At 39.9% G+C, this 23,815-nt stretch overlaps 1 protein-coding gene across 4 annotated transcripts; it reads left to right on the plus strand.

Annotated features, from left to right (window-relative positions):
• The first annotated feature begins 724 nt into the window (after positions 1-724).
• Positions 725-23,088, plus strand: ajm1 (apical junction component 1 homolog). Of its 4 annotated transcripts, none has more exons than XM_030436444.1 (3): positions 725-1,217; positions 2,261-2,397; positions 17,676-23,088. In XM_030436444.1, exon 3 carries the CDS (start codon positions 17,730-17,732, stop codon positions 21,000-21,002), a length of 3,273 nt encoding a protein of 1,090 aa, XP_030292304.1. In that variant the 5' UTR covers positions 725-1,217; positions 2,261-2,397; positions 17,676-17,729; the 3' UTR covers positions 21,003-23,088. The 4 variants fall into 4 exon arrangements, with proteins under 4 accessions (XP_030292304.1, XP_030292303.1, XP_030292306.1 ...); XM_030436445.1 differs by lacking the exon at positions 725-1,217 and adding an exon at positions 1,431-2,098; XM_030436443.1 differs by lacking the exon at positions 2,261-2,397 and having other exon boundaries at positions 726-1,217.
• The last annotated feature ends 727 nt before the right edge of the window (positions 23,089-23,815 follow it).

Consider the following 23,815-nt stretch of genomic DNA (forward strand, 5'->3'; position numbering starts at 1 on the left):
GAAAGACATGAGCCACTGCAAGGCCCAATGGTCAGTCCTGACCACAAAGTAGAGGCCCCCAAGGTAACACTTGAAATGCCGTATGGCACTGACCACAGCAAGAAGCTCCCGCCTGGTAATACAGTAGTGACGTTCTGCCTTGTTGATTGTCCTGCTGTGGTACGCCACCACTCTCTCACCCTCTGGTGTCACCTGGGCCAGCAGAGCACCTGAGCCATGAAATGCCAGTTAGCTTTACCATCATACCTGGGGGTTTTCATTGAGGGCCAGAGGGCTACGCCACGTGGCTTACCATGTTTGGCCATGTCTGTAATTTTGGTGGTGGCCGGGCCCCCACAGGCGGCATGTCTGACGTTGGAGCGGCTGTCGAGCCCAAACCATCCTCAGTCATTTCTCTCACCCTGTCTCTGTTCTCGGCCGCCCTCCTGCAGGTAAACTACATTTCAATACAGCCTGCTGCTGTTAATATCAGTTAATCAAATATTTATGTTTATGAACTAACCACTCCAAAATGAAGTAGCAAACTATGAAGACCAGCACTGGTGAAGTGGATTGTGAATAATTGTTTAAATTTTTTGCTTAACAAAGACTTTCTTGATCCATAATCAAGGCTATTGCTGATTAATTTGATGACAATCGGCTCAGAGATGAATCAGCAATATGCAAAACCCTAATCCTGATGGCGGCGCAAAGGGCAAGGTCATGGGGGCTCAGCACATTAACAGATTCCCTCCTGAAGGGAGCGTGGATGTGCACGACAGATTTACTTCATGAAAATATGGTCGTCGCTGGCAAACAGATGGAGGATGCAGCTCAGCCTCCTTGGCGGAGGTTTACGTGCTTCTGACAGTGCTGCAGGCAGGATGGAGTCAGAAAGGAAGGGGGAGAAAGGGGAGAGAGGAGAGAGAAGAGGGGGCAGAGGAGAGAGAGAAGGGGGAGAGAGCGGAGAGAGAGAGAGAGAGAGAGAGGGAGGGGGTTGCGGTTGCGGCCACTCACGGTTGATGGGGATGGTGCAGCGGGGTTGCGCATCGATTCACCAACGATGTAACGTTTGGGAGGAGGAGAGAAAAAAATCCGTCCGACCAATAAGGCGGATATTGCAGTTTTACCTTTGGCACATGTCCGATGTCGTCATTGGGAAACCACTATCGCACTGCCTCGTATTGCGTCCGTGACAGAAAATGGATAAGCTTGGGCTGGGATTCCGGACTGATGCGGTAAGACATGGAGCTCTGGTTTTGCAGCACGGTGTTGTCGTGCTCTGTGAACGGCTAGCATATTTGGGAAGGCACAGTGCAGATTATATTAGTGTAACTGTACTTATTGCCACCCTCGTCTCTTTAAATTGGCATCAGTCCGACGGGGTGATGGAGCACGGTAAGGATTGTGCTTCACGTTGTCGCCTATGTGCATATATCATATTACATGTTACCGTTCGGGGGTTGCAAAGCGTGTGGTTCTGTGAGGATGCATGTTCTGCACAGAGGGTTGCAGTGGCTTATTTGCTTATTACTGTCCTGTGTAATCATTTCCCTGCTGACTGCTATTGGACTGATGTGTTCCCATCCTCGAACACTGACATCATCCTCATCAGGATTGTGGCTCAAGGCAGCAGCTCCTCTTGCAGCAGCAGCAGCAGTAGCAGCAGGCAGGAGGTACTACGCAGTGGATGCTAGCTCAGCGCGTCAATGCGACGTTTGTTCGGACTTGATGCATTTCTCCGCGACCCAAGTTCATTTTATTTCCAACAGGACATGTCCTCAGCACTGCACTGTTGCAGTGTTATAGGGGTTGCATGGGCTGTTCTGATTTTGTCATCGGAGGAACAGCAGAATAGCCTAGCCAGATGCTGCACAGTACAGAGGCCACCATAGATAGAAAGATAGATTACATTTTTGAATATGTGTGTAATAAAAACAGATCCGTTTTTAACACTATAAGGAATTCTTAGCTGCCCGCATTCGTGATGATAATTTCCATCTTTGATGACTGCTGTTTTATCCGATTCATTAACTAATCATTACCACATACAGTCCTCCAAACTACTGACATATTGTGAACACATAGGCCTAACAGCCCAAGTGATCAATTTTTACTGGTATGAAATATATATTTTTATTAGAAGCGTTCAACTTTATATTTTTGCCGTACTTGGTTATATGATTCATTATCAGATCATTTTCAACCAGTGACTTACCATTTAATCAACTAATCAATTCAGCAATGTCTTTATACTATTCATTCAATACGATGAGACCAGCAGGAGAGAGCGTTTCAACCTGCAGTATTCAGGTGACCAAGTATGGGAATGTCTCTGAAGACAGATAGTGATGGAGTGAGGAAACTGCAGCAGAGGCCAGAGCAGACCAAACCTAATGCCTGCAAACATGTCAATCAGTGAGTTCAAGTCTCTTCAGGTTCGAACTTTAATTTTGTTGTCAATTCTTTCTTATGTTTTTCAAATGTATATCTTTATTTATATGTATATGCATATATGTTTATATGTATATGATATAACCTTCATGTATTAATGAGAGCAATGCTCTGTTATTCAGGAACATCATGATCACAGTCACACAGTTACACAGTCATATCTACAAGCTGCCCAGTACAACCACAGTCTGATCCACTGCTGGCCACTGAGCAGCTCCACTGAAGCGGTTGGGGTTAAGGCTGTTAATGATGGAGGGGCAAGTGCTGCCTTTCACTTTCCCCACCCAGATTGAACTGGCAACCCTCTTCTCTTACCAGGGACACTAAAAAATGAAAGGCAGTGAAAGTGAAAAAACGTGCTTGCTCGTGCAATGAGTTCTGTTCACCTCTACTGGTCAAGTGTCCCTGTGAGGCAGAAGAAATTCTAGGTAAATGCTAATATTGACATGAAAACTTGCTCATAATGACAATAAACATTGATGTTTAGCAGCTATAACTAATGACCACACCACCCTGAGCACACCAATCCCGTCCAGTCTCAGAAGTTAAGCACGGTCAGGCGTGGTTAGTGCTTACATGAGAGACTTCCTGGGAAAATTAGTTGCATCAACAGGTGGTCACCAACAACTGGGCCCGCTTCTGTTCAAGGTTTCTGCCTGTTAAACAACTTTTTTCTCGCCACTGTTGCCAAGTGCTTGCTCATGGTGGAAATGTTGGCCTCTGTAAATACTGCACATTAATTAAAGAGTATGGTCTAGACCTGCTCCAATTGGACAGTGTCCCAAGTGACATGAATTGGCGCTTTATAAATAAAAATGTATAGTAATTAGATAATAATTACCTCGTTCACCATCTTAGTTTAGAATGTTAGTAAGTTTACATTTGCTAATATGCAGTAAACACAAAGTACCGCTGGTTTTTATACTTTGGCCCTAATGATGGCACTTGAAGACTACCAAAGTTTTAACAGTTCATCCTGAACATGAATAATGATAACTAGACATTTCAATCTGGTCTAATGTGGTCGAACAACCAACCAATTGATGGCCATCAGCTAGGTGGTATAGTATCCAGGCATGCACGATATTTATTTTCTTCAACTGATAAAGTGAGTGAACAGGTAGAGTTCCTGCAGGTAGGCAGGCAGGTATGTGGACAAACAGGTTAGCTTTTTAGAGGCCTGCTACAGCTACAGGCACAAGAAATGTTTCCTCTCCTCTTTTTTTCGTGGAGGGCTGATTTATTGATCACTGTCGGGAAAAAAAGAGATGAAGAGGTTTTTTAGAAAATAAATATAACAAAAAATGCTTCTAAAACAATGTATTAATCCTAGCTGTAAAGGCAAGGACACTGCTTACATCTTATTATGAGAGACAACCTGGTGTAGATGGGTAGGTTGTTGTTTTTGATTAGTGGTGTTCAAGTTAAGAATAATTTTTTTCAAGGTTCTGGTTCCATGGATTAAGGCCCGTTAGTGGATTTCTTGCACCTGTCAGCTCCAAAGCATTCTGGCTGGAATGTTAGGTCCTTTCTCCCTTAAAGCACAATAGCTTTCTCGCAAGACCCTCGGTCGGGTCAACTTCATCATTCTGCTTTCCCACAAGGTGTTGCAATAATGATACATACATCTGTACCTTTCTGGGGTTATTGCTGATCCTTTTTGGAACATAACTATCCCAAATTGGGATGCAGCTATGGCTTTAGATCTTCTTTCCAGGTTAGGACTCTATGTTTAAGCGATACCCTTGTTTCCTTAGACTTGGATCTTAATCTGAAAGGGGTAATTTCTCTGCCACATAATGACCTTTTTGCACAACCATCTCCTGTGTCTGTTCATTAAAACAGCCTGGTTCCAGGACCTCTTAGTGGAGTAAAAAAATCACTACAAGGCTCTGTTTGCACACAGACTTTGCATTCCCCTCTTGCCTGCTCTGGCCTGTGGGTGTCACTGTTCAGGCAAGTGAATCTGTATTTCTAAATTTCAACAGATTTGGCAGCCCTTTTCTTCATATTGAAGCTTCTCCATTCACTCTCTCCCTATTCAGCCTATTCACACGCTGATTATTATTTATCATTCTACACACAGACCCAACTTTCTGTAGCCTTTTAGTTTGTAGACACATCACATCAAGTCTACGCTGCACGGCTATACGTGGCTATACTGTATATGTGTATAGCTATATTAGATAAACACATGTATATTGAATACAGTGGTTGTTTCATGTGTTCAATGGAACCATTTTCATCTCTTGAGGCTGCATTCAAATATCTGGACTTCCGCGAGACTTGGATGCAGCGTCGTCTTCTTGTTCTTTTTCCTTTTCATGTTTATTGGCAGAATAACAAACCAATGATAAAGATGCATTCAACTATCAGAAGTGCTTTACCAAAAGTTTTAAATAAATTGGGCAGAAAAATAGAAGTTATCGTCACATGTTAATATTGTTGCAACAGTGGCTTTCTCCAGAGTTAGTTTTAAATGTCTACAGCTTTAAGAAGAAAATTGACCATAACATCCTCCCAACCTTCACACAGGCTGCACTTTCCCCTCTTGCCTGCCCTGGCCTGTAGGTGTCACTGTTCAAGCTGTTTAATCAGAATTTCAATCATTGAAGATGCGGAAGACGGAAGACTGAAAATGATGCTGAGATATGGTAATGGTTTGTTTCAACCAATTACTCTTTTGTTTACATTGATGTCCCTCTTGCCTCTGAAAGATAGAGGAGGAGCAGCCTCTGTGGTCCAGCTTCTTCTGCTGGATTTGATTGTTTTTGTTTTCTTGTCTTTGAATCAAATTTGGATTGTTTAAAGAGGGAACATATTTTAACCTCGGTATTTATATCTTGGTAGAACCTTTGATTATGAAACTTTTTTAGGTTTCTGATCAGGATGCCGTCTGTGTAGATGGGTCTTTGACTCTTCTACCATGCCATTCTCAGTCACTTCTGTAGTTGTTTTAGCAGCTGAGGATTAAAGTTGTCTCGACAGTGCTGCAGCTGAACCTTGTGCTGAATTTGATTTCTTCGTCTCGTCAGTAGCAGTGGAAAATGACAGCAAAAAGAATATTCTCATATTCTTATTTTAGTTATGCCATTTGAAGTTTCTGCAGAAAAATGTATTTGATTCACGTGTCGGTTTCTCAAAAAAAAAACAACAGAATAAGGGTTTATCAGGTTCTATTGTAAATAGGATACCCAAGAATATACATTGAGGGTTGTATCTGACATATTCTATGCTAAGTGTAAAAGTTAATGAAATTAATATTTTATTGCAGAAGGGGCCACCTTTTTGTAGATTAATGTCTGAAACAATCCTAGACATTAGATGCTGGAGAATGGGCTACTCGATCGGAGCTGCTTTAGTGTGTAGAAGGATGAATTTGTATTGAATCTCCCAAATAGACAGGGTATGTGGGAGGTTGAATACAGATTTATATTTTATGTAGCGTACTGCCTCCACAACCTACACCCCCAGAGAGGGGTGTTTACGTGGGGATGGATAGATTTTTGCACAGATTGTGTGCACTAACCATCCTCGCATTGGAATGGATTATAGAGGACCTATAACCTTAAGTGTACCTTAAAGTTTATTTGCACCTGATCATTGTCAAATATCAACATTTTAACGTTTGTTAAACAGAAAAGTGTTTTTTTTGTGTGTTGGGCATGAATATAGTGTTTCCAACTTTCATACCTGTCATACACAACATAGAAGTTTGTTTCCCTTATATTCCAATAGTCAGGCATTTAATTTTGAAAATTAGATGAGAAAATCTTTCTTCTGATTTCACATCCAGAGTAATCCACAAATTGTATTCACAGTAACAGTAACATACCCTGGCAAAATTTGTGATTTTTGGGTCATTTTTCAGAGAATATGAATGATTACCCAAATGTTTTTCTTTCACTCATGGTTAGTGTTTGGCTGAAGTCATTAATTATTAAACAATTGTGTTTGCTCTTTTTAAATCATAATGACAACAGAAACTGACCCTGACAGCTTGAAATCTTTTGTGGTAGTTGTGGATGAGGCACTTTATTTTCTCGGATGGAAGTTGCCCATTCTTCTTGGCAAAAAGCCTCCAGTTCCTGTAAATTCTTGGGTTGTCTTGCATGAACTTCCCAACTTGAGATCTTCCGGAAGTGGCTCATAATATTGAGGTCAGGAGACAGAGATGGCCACTCCACAACCTTCATTTTTTTCTGCTGTAGCCAATGACAGATCGACTTGGTCGTTTTGTCATGTTGGAACATCCAAGTACGACCCATCTGCAGCTTCCAGGCTGATGAGTGCAAATTTTCCTCCAATATTTTCTGATAACATGCTGCATTAATTTTGACCAAGTTCCCTCCTTTGTAGCTCACAAATCCCCAAAAAATCAGCGATCCACCTCCATGATCACAGTAGGAATGGTGTACCTTTCATCATAGGCCTTGTTGACTCCTCTCTAAATGTAGCATTTATGGTTGTGGCTACTTTACAGTGCAGCCCGTTTTTCCTCAAGTGCCTCCTTATTGTGCATCTTGTAACAGCCACACCACTTTTTCTAGAGAGTCCTTTATGTCATCTGAAGTTATATGTGGGTTTTTCTCTGCATCCCCAAGAACATTCCTGGCAGTTGTAGATGAAATTTCTTTTGGTCTACCTAACTGTGGCTTGGTTTCAACAGAATCTATTATTTTCCACTCATTAATTAGAGTTAGAACACTGCTGATTGGCATTCTCAATTCTTAGATATCTTTTTATATCCTTTTCCTGTTTCATAAAGTTCAACTACCTTCTCCCGCAGACCCTTTGATAATTCTTTTGCTTTCCCCATGGCTCAGAATCCAGCAAGGTCAGCGCAGCACTGGATGAAACGTGCAGGGATCTGTTAGGAGCTCAGAAACTCAATGACTTTTATACCTCCAGGGTACCTCCAGGGTATGTCGACTTTTGATCAGGGTCATTTGAGTAGTTGCTGTTGTCATTGTCATTTAAAAAGAGCAAAAACATTTTTTGATAATAAATGGCTTCACCCAACCGCTAAACATGAGTGAAAGAAAAGTTTTTGTATTTTCATTCATATTCTCTGAAAAATTCTGCCAGGGTATGTAAACTTATGAGGACAACTGTAACTTCCAGGGAAACATCAGATGATTTGTCGAAAGAGTGAGGCAGGAAGTCAGCGAAACCATCTCAACCTAACATAAAACTTGCAACATTATCTTGTCATAGGTTTGATGCTTTAAGAGACTAATGTATAACATCAGATTGAGTTACATAAGCCTAATTTAAAATGACACCAGCCAAAGTGATTTACAATAAATGCATTCAATCATGTGGATACAACCAAAAAACTGCAAGAATCCCGCAACTCCACCAACATCATTGTCTATACTGCTTCTAGCGCTACATTCAGAACATTAAGACAGAGATAATGTGTCCATTTGTCAGTTGGCTGGTTCATCTCTCAGCAGGATCACACAACTGAACGGATTTCCATGAAACTTGGAAGGAGGATGGGGCTCGGCTCGGAACAGACGCCATTAACTTTTGGTGTGGATAAAGGGGTGGATTGGAATTTGTTCTCATCTATGACATTGTGAAATACAGCGTTTTTTAAAATTTTGTGGCTGGTATCAATGAATGAGTACAGTTTGATGCTGATCCATTGTCTTGTTAAAGGGATATTCCAGTGTAAGTTTAATCCATGGTCTTAATCACTGTGAAACTGTGTTAGACTCCCTCTCGAGAGATCAAGTTAGCAGAGCGCTAATTTACGGAGTGTTATCGACCTCAAAAACGACCGCACAACAACAATACACTGCAGTAAATGGATCGAAATATAGTCCGGGGCATCTAACCTCCGCTAGCTTAGCTGGATTTCTATTGTGAAGCTAAAAACAGATTTCAACTCTCCTCCATCAGCTTCCGGGTCGGGGAAGTCGTTACGCGACGATTACCGAGCGTGGTTAGAAATGCTCAATTCCGTTCTTTTCCCTGTTCGGTCTCAATCATAACTGTTATAAACTGACAGGTAAGACACATGAGCTTTGATTGCTTTTCCACAGAGTCATAATCATACATTTTCATCCATGAGCTCTACTGCACTCAGTAATCGAGTCGTCGGTACTTCCCATCATGAGGAAGCTGCTGCAGAAGAGTGGTAAATTTTGTCAGCTTTTCAGTAGAAATCCAGCTAAGCTAGCGGAGGTTAGATGCCCCGGACTACTATGTGCTGAGACCCAATTTGTACTGTTGCTGGGTTAGGGTTAGGTAACTGTTCTGAGCATTATTTGTATGGAATTAGATTTGTGCCAAAAGAAACAAACAAAAGTTCTTAAATGTAAAAAAAAACAGGAATTTGAGAGAACATAAAACTCATTTCAAAAATAAAACTTAGAACTTGCAATCAAATAATTTGTCAAATAGTGTAAGATATTGGTCTTTTATTCTTCTAATAATGCATTATTTTGTTTACGGTTCCCTCTGCTGGTCTCTCTCCGCTCAGACTTTTGCACTGACTCTCAGCTTTGCGCTCTCTCTGCAGCTCTTTCTCGTTTGCACTCCCTGACTTTTTGTTTGCAGTTTTGGCACAAACCTCTCGGGTAGCAGAGCGTCCCTATTGGCTAGGTAGATTTTGACTGACACAGCTCAGTACCTATGGGTAGGTAGCTAGCGCGCTAAACGACCCCAACTTTAAAACGGAGACAGAGAGTTGCACAGATTGTCTCGACAAGTGAAAACTGAGTTTTCTCGTGAAGTGAAACAGAGTTTGACATTTAAGAAGTTTTGTTTGTTTCTTTTGGCACAAATCTAATTCCATATATTTGTGGCTTTTTGGTGGCGGTTTATATTTGGATCCATTTACTGCAGTGTATTGTTGTCGTGCGGTCGTTTCTGAGGTTGATAAAACTCCGTAAATAAGCGCTCTGCTAACGTGATCTCTCGAGAGGGGGAGTCTAACACAGTTTCACGGTGTGTTAGACCATGGATTAAATTTACACCGGAATATCCCTTTAAATGATAGATAATCAATTATTGGTAGTTTAAAAGTTAGATATTGGATAAGGCTTGATTGAATTAAAGCGGACTGTTGAGCCTTGATATATACTCTAATTAGTGCCAGTTGAGTTTTTTATTTTATTTTACAGGCTGACGTACGGTCTGAACAGATGAGTTTCCAGCCTGAGATGTAAGATGTGTAGAGTTTCTGCTGTTCTGATGTCTATGGGGAGCTTGTCAAACATTGCTGAACATAGTGGAGATGCTGACTTGTATGGGTTGACAATGTCCTGGATGTGGGGTAGGCATAAGCCATTTGCAGCCTTGAAGGAAAGTAGCAGCAGTGTCTTGAATTGGATTCCAGTAGGCAATGCTGCTGCAATCTTGATGTGCTGCAGAGATCGGTCAGCTGAACTTGTGTTTAGGGGCTATTATGGCTGAAATAGCAATGGAGCAACACAATTGAAGATGTAGATGTAGCAGAATATAAGGCCATCCAGCTTTTGGGGGCTATTGAACTACAGGGACAGATGTGGCCCTTAGTGGCTGCTACATCATAGGTATTGAAGAGATGCAATACTGCAAATGGATGTTGGAAATGGAGTAGGAAACAGGTTTTACAGAGCGGAAGAGTGAGCTAGCATGCTCACATGTAATGACATACTTCAGTCAAGAGGCTGAGGCAGAGGATGGAAGAGGTGCAATTATGAGCCAAAAGCAAACAGATGAGGCACACCAGCCTCTGTGTTCACTGATGTATACTGTTGCCCTGCTGAGATGGAACGAGAAAAACTTGATTTTGTCTTGATATGTTAGAAAAATGAATAGGTGTTCCTGTACAGAAAAGACTTTATCGTGGTTGCAGAGGCAATAAATACAAGATGTGTTTTAATTCTATGAAGAGCAAAAGACTATCAATACATGGTGTATGAGATATTCCCTGTAACAGAGAGCACTAACAGCAGGACCACAATCTGAGTCCGGACCCAGATGCTCTCCTAGCTGGACTTGATAAAATATTACATTATTCATAGTACATTTTGACATAGCACTTTTATTTGAACTTGTTTTGCAGCCCGGGGGAAATGAACAGAACATAAAGTAATTTTCAACTCCATGAAGTACATTCTGCACATTACTCTGACTATGGGGTAAGAAAATATTTTGCAGGAGGCTGACAAGTGTAGCATTCAAGTTGTATCGAGTCTCATCTATTTTGAATATAGATGAATATGTTGTACCTGTCAAGCTTTAGCCCAGAAAAGTTCATCATCATTTGGACTACATCTACTACTACTTTGAAACAAATGATTTATGAGGCACATCACATCAGTTTCAGCTTGGGGCATGATGGTTGGTGTGCACACACATACTCACCTGTAATTACCTAAATGAATATAACATGTTATATGATAAAAAAAAATAAAAATAAGAAGAATAAAATAACAAAAAGTACAAACTAAATATACAAACTAATACTCTACTGGCCCTGTTGGAGGGACCTGAGTTAGAGAACTTCACATCATCTGCAGGCTTGAAAGGTTGTAGTGTTTGACAATCAACTAGCAGGTTTTTTTTAGCAGTGCTTTGCATCACGGAACACGAACAAAGCATAGCTCACTGAATGATAATGGAGCTTTCAACCCATTCTCAGCACTTTGCTGAGTATCACTGCCCTTCTTTTGGACAAAGTGTGTATAAATACTTGCTTGTATGAGCAGGAGAGTGGAAGAATGACATTAACCTAATTTTTGCAAGGATCAACATAGTGGAAGACATGGTCTTTCATTTCCCTTCTCTGACCTTGCTGTTTAGTGTTCTACATTATCTTAATACACCGTGCTGCGTGTTGTGTCCTATGATCTTAATACACCTTAATGGACGTGTTAGTTCATCTTGGGAAGGAGGGAAGAGTGCTGACATGTCAAAGACGTCTGTGTGCTATATTTTCTGTGTTGCATAGAGTCTATTGAAGCTAGCATGATAACCAGCTAGCCCCACCCCATCCTGTCATGTTATACCACTTTATACCTCAAGGAGCAATAGTCTAATAGCCCCGTATTTTCAGTTGATAGATGTAGGCTAGCGCTAAACAAAAAACAAATAAACCACATAAACTCATAAATGTCAAGAAAGTACATATTTTTAAACTATTTTATGGATTAAACTGAAAAATACATCTGTAAACCTTCTGGATGCAAGTTTTTCTCTTGTACCAAACTAGGATGAAGTTTATATGATGATTATATGATGAAGCGTAGTAGTAGTAGTAGTAGTAGTAGTAGTAGAGCAGTAAGCGGCAACGCTGCCCCCTATAGTTCTGGAGCTACCTTGAGGCGAGATTTAAAAGAGATAAATGACTCTGCAAGTCTAAGCTACGGTGGCCGGGAGGTGCAAACCAAAATTACAAAATGTAAAACACTTTTACGAAGCTTGAGACAAATTTACATTTTGGAAAACATTTTTACATATCATAAAACAAAATTACATTACCGAAACAAATTTACATTTCAGAAAACAAATGTACATTTCAGAAAACAAATTAACATGATACAAAACACTTTTACAAACGCCGAGGCAAATTTACAAGTCGTGAAACACTTTTACAAGTCCCAAAACATATTTACAATAACATCAACCGGAACCGTGCTCATAAAGCACAAGTAAATCTATGTAGGCAGGAGCAAGGCCATGTAGGGCTTTAAGTTACTAGTAAAAGTTTAACACCAAGTTTATATTGACCAGGTAGCCATTGCAAGGGTTGGAGTAACATGGTCATATCTCTGGAATCTGGTGTTCTGTGCAATGGTGCAGTGATGCAGTGCACTGAGAGCTCAGATCCATAGAGTAGCCCCATACCCACAATAGGCCATATAAACAGTGCTCAATGACCAGAAGACACTACTACATCTACTGGAGAAGTGACATCCGTCCATTAGACTATCCCTTGAACTAGGCACCAGTTTGAAGCATTCACCAGCCCTGTTACTGATAGGAGGAATGACCCAAATCAAGTGACCCTATATGACCCTAACCGTAGTATCAGCACTAGGCTTTTTACTAGCAGCCGCAGGCCATTTGTGGGTGACATGACAGAGAGTGAAGGCAGGGTAAAACTCCCTGTATGCAGACATTTGTGGCTGCAAGGTTTGAGTCTATCACAGGTCATCCTTAGATAAAATTATATTTTAAGCTTTGGTACCCAAGAAATGTTCATGTTTTTTTCTCATTTACAGGTTTATTGTATTGTCACTACATATCCTGTCTGGGCATGCAATGTACTTTTATTTGCAAGATACATTTGTAGATCTATAGATTTGTAAGTTTATGGGTACCAGCAAGTTCAGTGTTCCAGGGATATAATAATATTGTTTTATTTGAGGAGTGCCTTTTTTAAGTGGATTTATGTTTTTCATCTGGAGAAATGATTACTGAAAACTGTACCTGATTCCAGGAGTGTGTTTGATGTCTCTGTCTTGCAATTTTAATGAATCATCATTCTGAGAAGAGATGCTTTTGCTTTGGATGAGATGGAAAAAAAGCTGACACTTGGGCCTCGTGTGTGAGTGAAGTGAAAGTAGAGTGTCTATCTACTTTCTTTAGAGTTACTATCTGCCGGCACATAAGCTTTTTATAATAAAAATCAACGTTAAGACATTTAGAAACACCATTCTTGAAAAAATAAGATATACAGTGCAGATTAAATATAAATGTCCCAAAAACAGTACAGGCCTACCATATTTCTTGCCTTCATTAACCACTGCAATGCTATTCCAAATCACATGATGAAGGATTCAGATTATTATTGTTATTATTAATTTTATTTAAATGTTTAAATCTGCAGTCTGTCTAATGGGAGTCCTCAATTAATTACTTAATATCTAGAGAGACAAGGGAAAAAGAAGAACCATGAAGCATGACAAGCAACATACAGATGGTGAGTTATGTTACAGTAGGAAGTGTCCCTACATTTATGGTAAACTGTCCCTTTGGTTTCTATCAAAATAGAAAACTGGCATGAAGATTCAGGAAAAGGGATTTATTTGGTGTTATCTCATTTAATAACTCAACACAACTTTCATTCAACTACAGCAAAGCAGTAAATGAATGATGAATGATGTAGTGCTATATGTGTCAGACAGCAGCCTGGTCACAGTGGAACACAGAGGGCCAATATGTACTTAACCTTTTACTGCTCGTTTAAAAAGCTGCTTTAAGGTTGAACAGAAAACATTAGCCAGTTTCTACGAACTCTTGTTCCAACCTCGCTCATCTCTTTAGACAGATATCCTGCTGATATTCTGTTAACTATTTAGGTTAATTGTACAACAACAGGAGATTGTCTATGTCAGATATGTTCACACATGGTGGTAGTACTCCATATGGTTTGGGAAAGGGGTGGAGCTAGAAAAGAGGCTACAGAGTAGGGCTGGGCATCATGGCCAAAAATGTTATCACAATATGCTTTTTTATATCGATTGGTGTCAATATTTATCACAATATATATTTAACAATAATAATATTGTTGAATTTACAGTTTTAAGAGTATTCTCCTTAGGACCGAACACAAAACAAACCAGAAGCTTAATTTTAGTTTATAAAATACAATTATTTATTGTCAGATACTAGATGACAAACATTCACCACAACCAACCAATCATATGGCTTCACGTTAAACACTAAATAAATAAAATTATAAAATAGTACAACAAATTGCTTGTTTTAAACGTTTCTCAAACATTTTAGAGGTAGTATACTGAACTGAACATTGATTAAAGAAAATAATAAAAAGTTAAATGTTGAGGATGATTATGCTACTGTGTTCTGTAAATATTGCACATTCTTGAGCTTGCAGGTAGTTGTTCAGTTCAGCTTCATTAGCCTCCTGTTCTGTAAGACCTGATGTGGTTTAGACGTGTGACGACCACATATCATCTCTGAGCTGCTGCTCCACCTTTACCCTCCACTCTGTGTACAGCTGAGGGCCTGATGTTTAGCGGAGTGTACTTAGCATCCATGACAGTAGCCCCAATCAGACTGCCATTTGCATGAGGGGATCCTGCGCCAATTCTCCGCACCCTCCTCCGCATCCGCCTCTGGAGGTAGTATCAGGGCCACATTATTGGTGAGCCGTCCCAGTGTGAACAGATAATCCAGAGGCGCGGAGCAAGGGCGTGTCGGTCTGACAGTCTGATAACTGCACAGGTCCTTCACTCAACTAAATACAGAGAAATGTCCCACAAAGTTACAGAACTGAACAAAAGTAACGTAGTAACTGTAACTGTCGTTGGCAACTTATATTAGGAAAAAAAATACCGCAGCTGTACGTGGAGAAGCGTTTGTCCTCCCGCCTGTCCTACCGACTCTTCCTCACATTTCTGCCCAAAAAACAGCGTTTGTCGCCGACAAAAACTTTAACTCACCGAGTGATTGTGATGAAAATAAAACACGTCAGCCTTCCTGACTGAGATTTCAAGGAACTTTCCCCCAGAAAACGGCCTCCGTCCCCGCGAGTGAGGGAGTCAGACAGCGTAGCGTCCTGTTTACTGATGGTGATTATGTATAATTATGCATTCTTTTGGTGTGTGGTTTTGGTCCTGATTGACTAAAGCCTCCAAATGGAGAGTCTCAAAGGGATTGTGTGATTGACAACAAGCCTCCTCCATGTGCAGCTCACCTTATGTTGTGTAAACGGAACCCAAGAGAAAAATTTATAAAATGTAACTGAAGAAGAAAGTCCACAGAGCAGACACATACAGACTGAAACACACCGGGCCAACTGTTGGCTGTCTAAAGCATTTGGACAGACTCTGACGAGTTCGGGAACAAATCTACGAAAATCTGTCTGGTGTCTGGGGGCCTTAACAGCTCGTTCTTGTTTCATTACTCCCACAGACTGTTTAAAACTACCTCCCAACATATTGTATTTCAAACTAATCCTCTGTCAACAAATCCCAAAATGTACCATTATTGTAGTGATATATGCTAAAACTCACAGAGTCTACTGCTACTCAGTCTGTGCCCTGAATTTTGTCTGCCCATCAAGTGAATCAACAGCTTGATCCAAAATGTTGTGGTAGAGACAGGTCTCTGGAAAGATGTGGGCACAACACTATAATAGCCTTTTAAACCAGGAAAATACATCTTTTATGCCATAGTATTATATATCAATATCGAAAATCGAAGACGATTTAAAATCTCATTTCAAGATCGTGATAAAATAACAATATATTGCCCCGGCCTAGGGTTAATGCTCTTACATTACAGACATTTACAAAGCATTTCTATTTTATGTTATACCACAGTTATGGAAAGCACAATGGCTAATATCATTAAAATTTTTATCTAAAAAAATTAGGATGTGGAAAAAATGGACATGAATGTATTAGATTGAGAGTAGCATTGGGTGTTTGGAGGCCAGGGTTTTAAATTGGATCTATTTCCCACCAATGTGTAAACACTATACTCCATATGTAGCTTGGCAGTGTTTACAGGATGGTGAATTGGAGCAAGACTTGCACGTTTGGTGCTCATTAAATTTGAACAAGACCTTCAGGTAACTGTTCTGTTCTGACAGTTGCATTCTGAATAAAAATATATTTATAAATACACTTGGTTGCATTCCCACATAGATTTCAGGAAGAAATCAGCCATGTCAACACCATAATCATCCTCCATCTGTTCCAGTCTGACCGTCTGCTCGACCAGTTGCTCAATCTGGGTCAGTGCCTTCTCCTGCATTGGTCTCATACAGGTTGCTGCAGCTTGTATTTTTTTATTATTATGTAAGCAGTCTTGTGATTCCTCCATCTTTCTAATTTTACCTTTTGCGTTTTCTGCATTGTTTTACAAACATTTCTACAAAGTATATATTTTTATTTTATGAGTAACAGACACAAATATTTCTTTGTTGAATTGCTGTGGTTTTAGTGAACGTCTTGAAATGTCTTTAGATATCAGAAATATAAAGTATCTTCTTGTGGCTAATCATAGACAAATTCCACCCTAGTTGTTGTATTAAAACGCTTGAGACATGCTTGCCTGGTGTCAACAAAAACAGAAAACATTGTAAAATCAGGGAATTCTGCCCTCTATAACCCAGGCTGTACATACACTCAAGCTCTGCCTCGGTCTGGCAAGAAGCATTTCAAACAGAGCAGAATTTATAACTGCTTGCCTTCCTAACTATGGTATCTGCATCAGTGGTGAAAGATAGTATAAATGAACAGGGCACATAGGATCATATGAGTTTAACAGTAAACATGTGTGACATCTGTCCCACACGTAAGTGCGTGATACAACCGAAATGGGGCCCATATAGCGCTATTACTAGTCAAAGAATTACACAGGCTACCACAGGCTACGATGATGTGGGCCTGCAAAGCCCATTAGTACATTGATATTGGGCTACACAAGTGAAGTTGACTTGATTGGTTGCAGTATTGAGATACAAAGATACAACTATTTCAACTGGATACTACATCCACTGTATTTCTTATGTTAGAATAACCAATGCTGGATGCCATCAAACAGATTTAGACTCATGTATTTATATCTGGCAATATGTTTGCTGCCACTGCCATCACTGAGGACAACATGACGACACGATTTATCAGAGGAACTTATTTTAGCCTTCAAATGAGTTTCTTTTTAGGGAGAAAGACACTACAAAATATGAGATGGATCTCAGAATAGTTTGTTTCATTCTTTCAAAACACTTCAAGCTTTATTAATCCCTGGAGTATTCAGCATTTTTGGAAGTAAACACACCATGAAGTCATATTTTACTTCTAACCATTGTTCAGTTTAGGTTGGATATGGGGGGATGGCCTGTTTGTTCAGATAAAACAGATCACATCACTGAGGATGGGCTGTGCCACAGATAAATACACAATATTATGTGGAAAGTGATTGCTTCTGCATTAACTTTGTTACCCCTTCACAGCCTGAATTAGAACACCAGATTAAATATAATTTTGCAAACGTAAAAGATTAGCAACAGAAAATCCTTGGACTAAATTTGTTAACTCTTTTTCTTTTTAACACAACCACATCTTCCAAGTTGAATATGCTGCACAAATCATAAAAATATTCTAAAATTTGTTCAGGACCCCTGCCAAACTTTAGTCTAGAGACTAACTTGCTGGTTATTAATCTATGCTATATCATTTTTCTTGTCCATGCATAGTTAGTGGAATAAATTTGTATTGTCTTGATAAATGTCACTGACTGAAACTCTTTGTTTACCTTTCCAGGCAACATCAACATTAAAGCAACTTGATGGAGACAACTAGAGCAGTCCCTTTAAGATGACACGCACAGACCCGCCTGACATACTGTTATCAACTGTGCATCAAGATATAAAAGTGGTCCCAATTTCTTCACACTACAAGTCCTTGCAACACTCCAAACAATGTGATTCTATAAATTACAACATACTGGAGGACAGTAAGAGCAAAATAAATAAGAGGCACTGCCATACCATTGACTATAAGTCACTGGAGTACCCCAAATCACACAATTACTCAATGGAGTCTCCATACAGGAAGGCTGACAGGCATGCAGCTAACCCAGATGTTTCCTGGAATGCCTTGGGCCGCCAGCAGAGATATCGCTTTTCAGCTCCGGACATTTTCAGCCATAGGTTAACCCCTCAACCAATGGCTGCAGAGATGGCCAGTGAAATTGTTGTCCCTGAACAGAAAAGAAGGACCAGGTCAAAAAGTGCCCCTCGAGTCCAGACCAGTCTCACTCCTGTGTCTTTTGAAGGTTCCTCATCATCAGGGAGGAAGGGCAGGGAGTCGCAAAGGGCTCCAAGAGACTCTCGCTGGAGGCCAGAAGTATCACCACGTAGGGAATCCTCCTATGCAGCAACAAGGGCTCATATGCATGAAGTCCATCCGATTAAGTTGCAGCCTCAAATGGGTGACAGTGCTAAATATTCACCTCACTATGGTGCTGATCATTCTGAGGATGGGGCGCTCGATAAACCAGCACTCAGTCCTCATGTTAGGTGTCGGGTGGATATCAAACCTGATGATGGAGCATTACATACTTCAGGACTGAAACAGGCTACGCCCCAAATGGACATACCCTGGCAGAGGCACCACAGTGGGGGAAGTAGGAGTCTGACTGTACCACGTCATTTTTCCTACTCTAGAACACCAACTCCCACTGATTCATTAGGTACAGAGAGTAGGCAAGCTTATCAATATTCCCGCAGCATGCCAAATAGCTACATACAACCCATGGAGATTCCCTTGCAAAGAATGCCTTCATCAGGTGATTACTATGAAAGGGAACGCAGGACTCATTCCAGTCCTAATGTGCCAACCAAATTTTTTTATGCGGATGACCCAGGGAGATATGTTACTACTGCCCCTCCTCAACCAAGTTCTTACTTTCATGATGAACGTTATACACCAGGACAAACATATACTGCAAAAGTGCAATATGTGCAAGATCCAAGGACTCGAAGGGTACACGCAGTAGCTACAAGACCTTATTATCCTGAGCTGGAGACCTATCCATACTCAGTTCAGTCAGGGTATCCCAAACCTTATGCCGCAACTGAACCAGGGCCATACATCATACAGACACCTCCAACAAGAATATTTTATGGGGACGATCCAAGATCATATCAAATACAGACTGCTCCACCAAGGTTATATTATTCCAGCGACATGTATGCAATGCCACCAGAGCATCATATCCCAGCAAGGGCATATTACACAGAGGGCCGAAGACATGCTAGAGTCATTCAGGCACAAACAGATGACTGGTATGGTTCAGATGCATCTGGTTATTCCACCAATCCTGCCTCTTACGTATCTCAAGTCACTCCAACCAGAGTCCGTCAAGAGCCTGTCTTAACACCCTGGTATGCAAACCCATGCGTGGAACCTCAAAGAATTGGCACAGATTCAAAGTCTTACTCCAGGTCCTGGGACAATATTCTCAACCCTCGGGTCGAGAGGGAACAACCTCTTCCTGTACAGCGGGGTCAGAGCTATGATGATCTCCTTGAGTCAAGGAAGCCTGCAGCAGCCACAGGTGACAAACCACAACCAGTGGTAGTCAATCTCTCCAGTTCACCAAGACGCTATGCAGCCTTATCAATGTCTGATAACTCTCTAATTGACAAAAGCCCAACAGAGACATCAAAGAGCACTCCTGGTAAACTCTGGTTTATGACTCCTGAGATAACAATCACTGATAATGACATTAGACCAGGGAAACTTAATAAGGCTGAAGGACGGTCTGCCAGTTGGGACATTCTTGACTCCAGAAGCACTGAGGGCCCAGAACTGTCTCAGCCTGACTTTCAAAGCTCAACCAAAGAGAAGACACATGACAATGCCTCACTACAGCAAAGCCTTGAACAACTTGATGAGCTTTTGGCAGATCTTGTTACTGATTATAAGCCACCCAGTAGAAGGGCAAGTGAGGACATTCTGGATCAACTAAAGAAGTTAATTGATGAGGAAGAAGCAGTATCTCTATCCAGAAAGAGCTCAAGGGCAGGTACAGAGGAACCAGCTCCACTTGACAAGCAGCCAACCTCAATAAGAATGAATCCTGATGCTTTTCGAGACATGGACAGTGATGCAATGAAGAGTGCAGATGAGTGCTCCCCCGACCAGAGCCCAGATGAGGATGATACAATGATGTGCTCTAACAACAAATGCCGGAGGACAGAGACCCTATTCAATGCTTGCCTGTATTTTAAATCCTGCCACAGCTGCTACACCTACTATTGCTCCCGTAACTGTCGCAGGGAGGACTGGGACATTCATAAAGAAAGCTGCCTGTATGGAAGAATTGGCAGCACATGTCGTCACATTATTAAACACTGCCGGGAGACCGTTGAAGTCCACAAAGCCTTCTCCCGTATTGCCAAAGTTGGCTACCTTTCTCGAGGTAGAGGAGTTCTCTTTCTTGGTTTTCCAAACCCTGCATCATCCAGTAGCTTCCTGCAGTATGGCCTGGATAGTCTACTTATGTCTCCTACATACCTGTCCCTCCGAGAGCTTGAAAGCTTCAAGGACAACCTAGGGGAGTACTGTAAAGAGCTGCAGGAAGCTGGTAAAGAATATGACCCAAATGAATGTTTCATCTTGAATGTATCCATTGCTGTTGGTGACCAATTACCTGAAGGGCCATCACCAAGAAACCAAGCTCCAACTGTCAGAAAATATGCAAAGGTAGCACTGGCTTCCTTCAGCCCTGAGAGAAAGGTTCACAAGAAAGAGAGTGACATGGAAACGCTGATCCTCACTCCACCCCCAGGAACAGCAGATATCGACAAAGAGGGAGAGGAAGGCAGGAAAGCTAGGGAAATCTGTTTCATCAATATACAGCGGGAGTTAAGGATTCGAGGGGTTTTCCTACGCCACGAATACCCACAGGTATATCAGCAGCTCTGTGAGTTTGTGGAAAGTAACAGAAGGTTTACACCCACAACTATTTATCCTATTGATAAGAGGACCGGTAAACAGTTTATGTGCATGATTATGGCTGCCTCTGAGCCCAGGACTTTGGACTGGGTAGGCACCCCTCATCTCCTTGATGACATTATTTAAGTGCACCTTTTGTTGTAAATATATATATGTATAGAAATACATATATATTGTTACACATATTTATATATCAATCCAATTACAAACATTTGTAGACAAGTATTTTGTTATCAAAATTAAATATATTCATGTCTGCTTGGTCAGTATTATTCTTTTTCAGAATATTTCCTGTCAGATGCAGAATCAGTACAGTGCATTATTTATTTGAATATTTTTAACCAGGACATACTTTTTATCCACCACAAGTCATTTATCTGTATTGTGGTCATTTACTGCAACAACACATTCCCTGTGTTAGGGATTACCTAAACTGACATTCTGGTATTTTGATTATTTCAAATGATTAGTAATGTTCTATGTTCTTCTAAAGTTAGCCTGTTAAAATGAGAGAGTTTCTGTGAGTGTGTACAACATTTTGTGTACAACTATTTTTCATATGTGACTTTAATGGTATGTCAGGCAGAAAATATCGAACATTATTTTCTTAGCTACGTAAATACTTTCTATGCAAAGTTGCTTCATAAGATAAGTACCACATTCCTGTAGAAGGAGATGTTCCTGTTATAGCATATTAAATTAAATACATCTGTAAAGAAAGTTTTCATTTACATTGAGATCAAATGTTAAAAGTTTAAGTTGCAACATAAATCCTCATCATAAATAATATAATATATTATTATTATTATTATTATTATTATTATATTATTATAATAATGATAACAGAAAAAGAAATAGTTGTGTGACTTGAAAAATCTATTTAAAAAAAACAGACACAACATCTTGTTGTTGCTTAAGTAGGAAATTTCTTCTGAAAGATAATGTTAACCTCTTTGAGGCTGATGATGTACTTTAGTGGAAGGCTAAATTCAGTAGTTCTTTAATTGTGCACTGCAGAATTACTGGATTACTGTTAGACTTGAAAGCAACAACTACAATGGATATTAAAATGGTGTAAGCGACACATAAGGTGTTGGCTTGTACTGTTCAGTTTTAAACACTGTGAATAGTGAGAGTTATCTAATAAAAAACAGAACTTGGTATAATACCAACAAATCATGCAATTTCCTATAACGCTGAAGTTGATGAGTTGTATTTTTAGATATATTTACAAATAAATATATATTAATTAGCAGCAGGAGTTTTTGTCCTTAGAAAAAGGTGAGCCAGATTTGGCACAGTAGCTATATGGTACATAAATGCTTAAAAAAGACTTAGTTGTCTATTTGTGCTGCATTACGTTTATTACATGTGTGATTGATACTGTCCTTTTCAGTTTCAGCAAATCAGAATCATTGCATTGCTCAGTGGTTGCAGAAGTTTAAGCAACATTTATCAGTGCAACTTGGCCATGTTGCCTCATTCCTCCAAATACATTCATTACTTGATGTAAGAGTTTTAGTGTCCTTGATACCAAATTTCCTGATAGCATACTGTTGATGATTTGAAACTTACATTTCAGTTTTTTTTTTTAACTCAACAGTGTAGCTGGAACATATAGTATGTTATGTTAATATCCGAACTATTTAAACATTGTTTGACTGACCTAATTTGACAAATGACTGAACAAATCCAGAAGATGTGAAGGAACATTTGTCAATCAGTAAAGATAGAATAAGCTGTTTTCTCCCATTATTAATCATTGTTCTCCATAGGAACTCCCTCCCTTGTGATATCTCTTTCCTTAGAGTCTGTATGACAAAGTACAGTGAAACTTGAAGCACATATATATTTGAAAATCTGTTTCACTGAGTTACACATGTTTGGCTGAAAGGATGTGCTGTACAGGTTCAGTGAAAAGTTGCTGCATGTGACTCTTTTTCTATGTTCTAATCTCATTTTAACATGACATTAATGCTAGTAACTTGCTTGATGAATGGACTTGTGAAAGTGAAAACTACTATGCTGTGTAGATAAATAAATTAATTTTCCATTTTTGTCAGTCATTCAAGTTTAAAATAATGTGTCAATGGCAATGAAGAGGAGACCTCACTAAAATGTCTAGTAATCTTGTATTTTTTTATACTTTCAACATATGTGTCTGAGTGTGTCTATTTATAAACCATATCTAATAAATGGAATGGGAACTCTGCCTGCTGCTCTTTGCCTTTTCTTTAGGGGAAGTGCTGTATCTGTCCAAGCGTCTTAGACTTTCACGTCGTTCATATTTCTTCAGAGGTGTGGAGGTGTGAACGGGATGATGTCATAGGGGTCAGAGATGTACTATTTGTACATGGAGGGCTTAGCTTGACGATGTTTAACATTTTAACCTTTTAAGACATTTTGTATGTAATTATCCCAATACATTTACCTAAGAGTGAAACATGAAATATCATATACATATGCATACAGTGAAATCAGTTCAGTTAAATCAGTTCAATTAAAAATGGAGCCAATCCAAATTTAGTTTTTTGTTTTTTTATGTTAAAACTGTCACAGTTTAAATGTAATTCATGAGACAGTTTGGTAGGTTTTATTTCCAGAGTTAGAATGCTTAACTTGGTTTGTAAGCTTTATTTATAATACAACTTCAATGTTAGTTAAAACTGAAATGCATTTTACATCCTCAGGCAGCTCTGCTCAAGTATTATACATCCCAATTACAGAACTGCAGTTACACATGTGAACTCCTGTATATGTACTGCACATTAGCCATTTTCTTGTACACAGTGTTGCATAATGAAATATAAACTTACGTCTGGTGAATGTAAAGGGCAGCAAACAATGTTGATGATGATATGGTAGGCATCTTCATATTAAAAGTTCGACATCTGAGAAACACTCTCCATCAACTTCAACAGTGTGTGAGCACCAAGCAT

The sequence above is a fragment of the Sparus aurata genome, chromosome 12 (genome assembly GCF_900880675.1).
Source record: "Sparus aurata chromosome 12, fSpaAur1.1, whole genome shotgun sequence".
NCBI classification, from domain to species: Eukaryota; Metazoa; Chordata; class Actinopteri; order Spariformes; family Sparidae; genus Sparus; species Sparus aurata.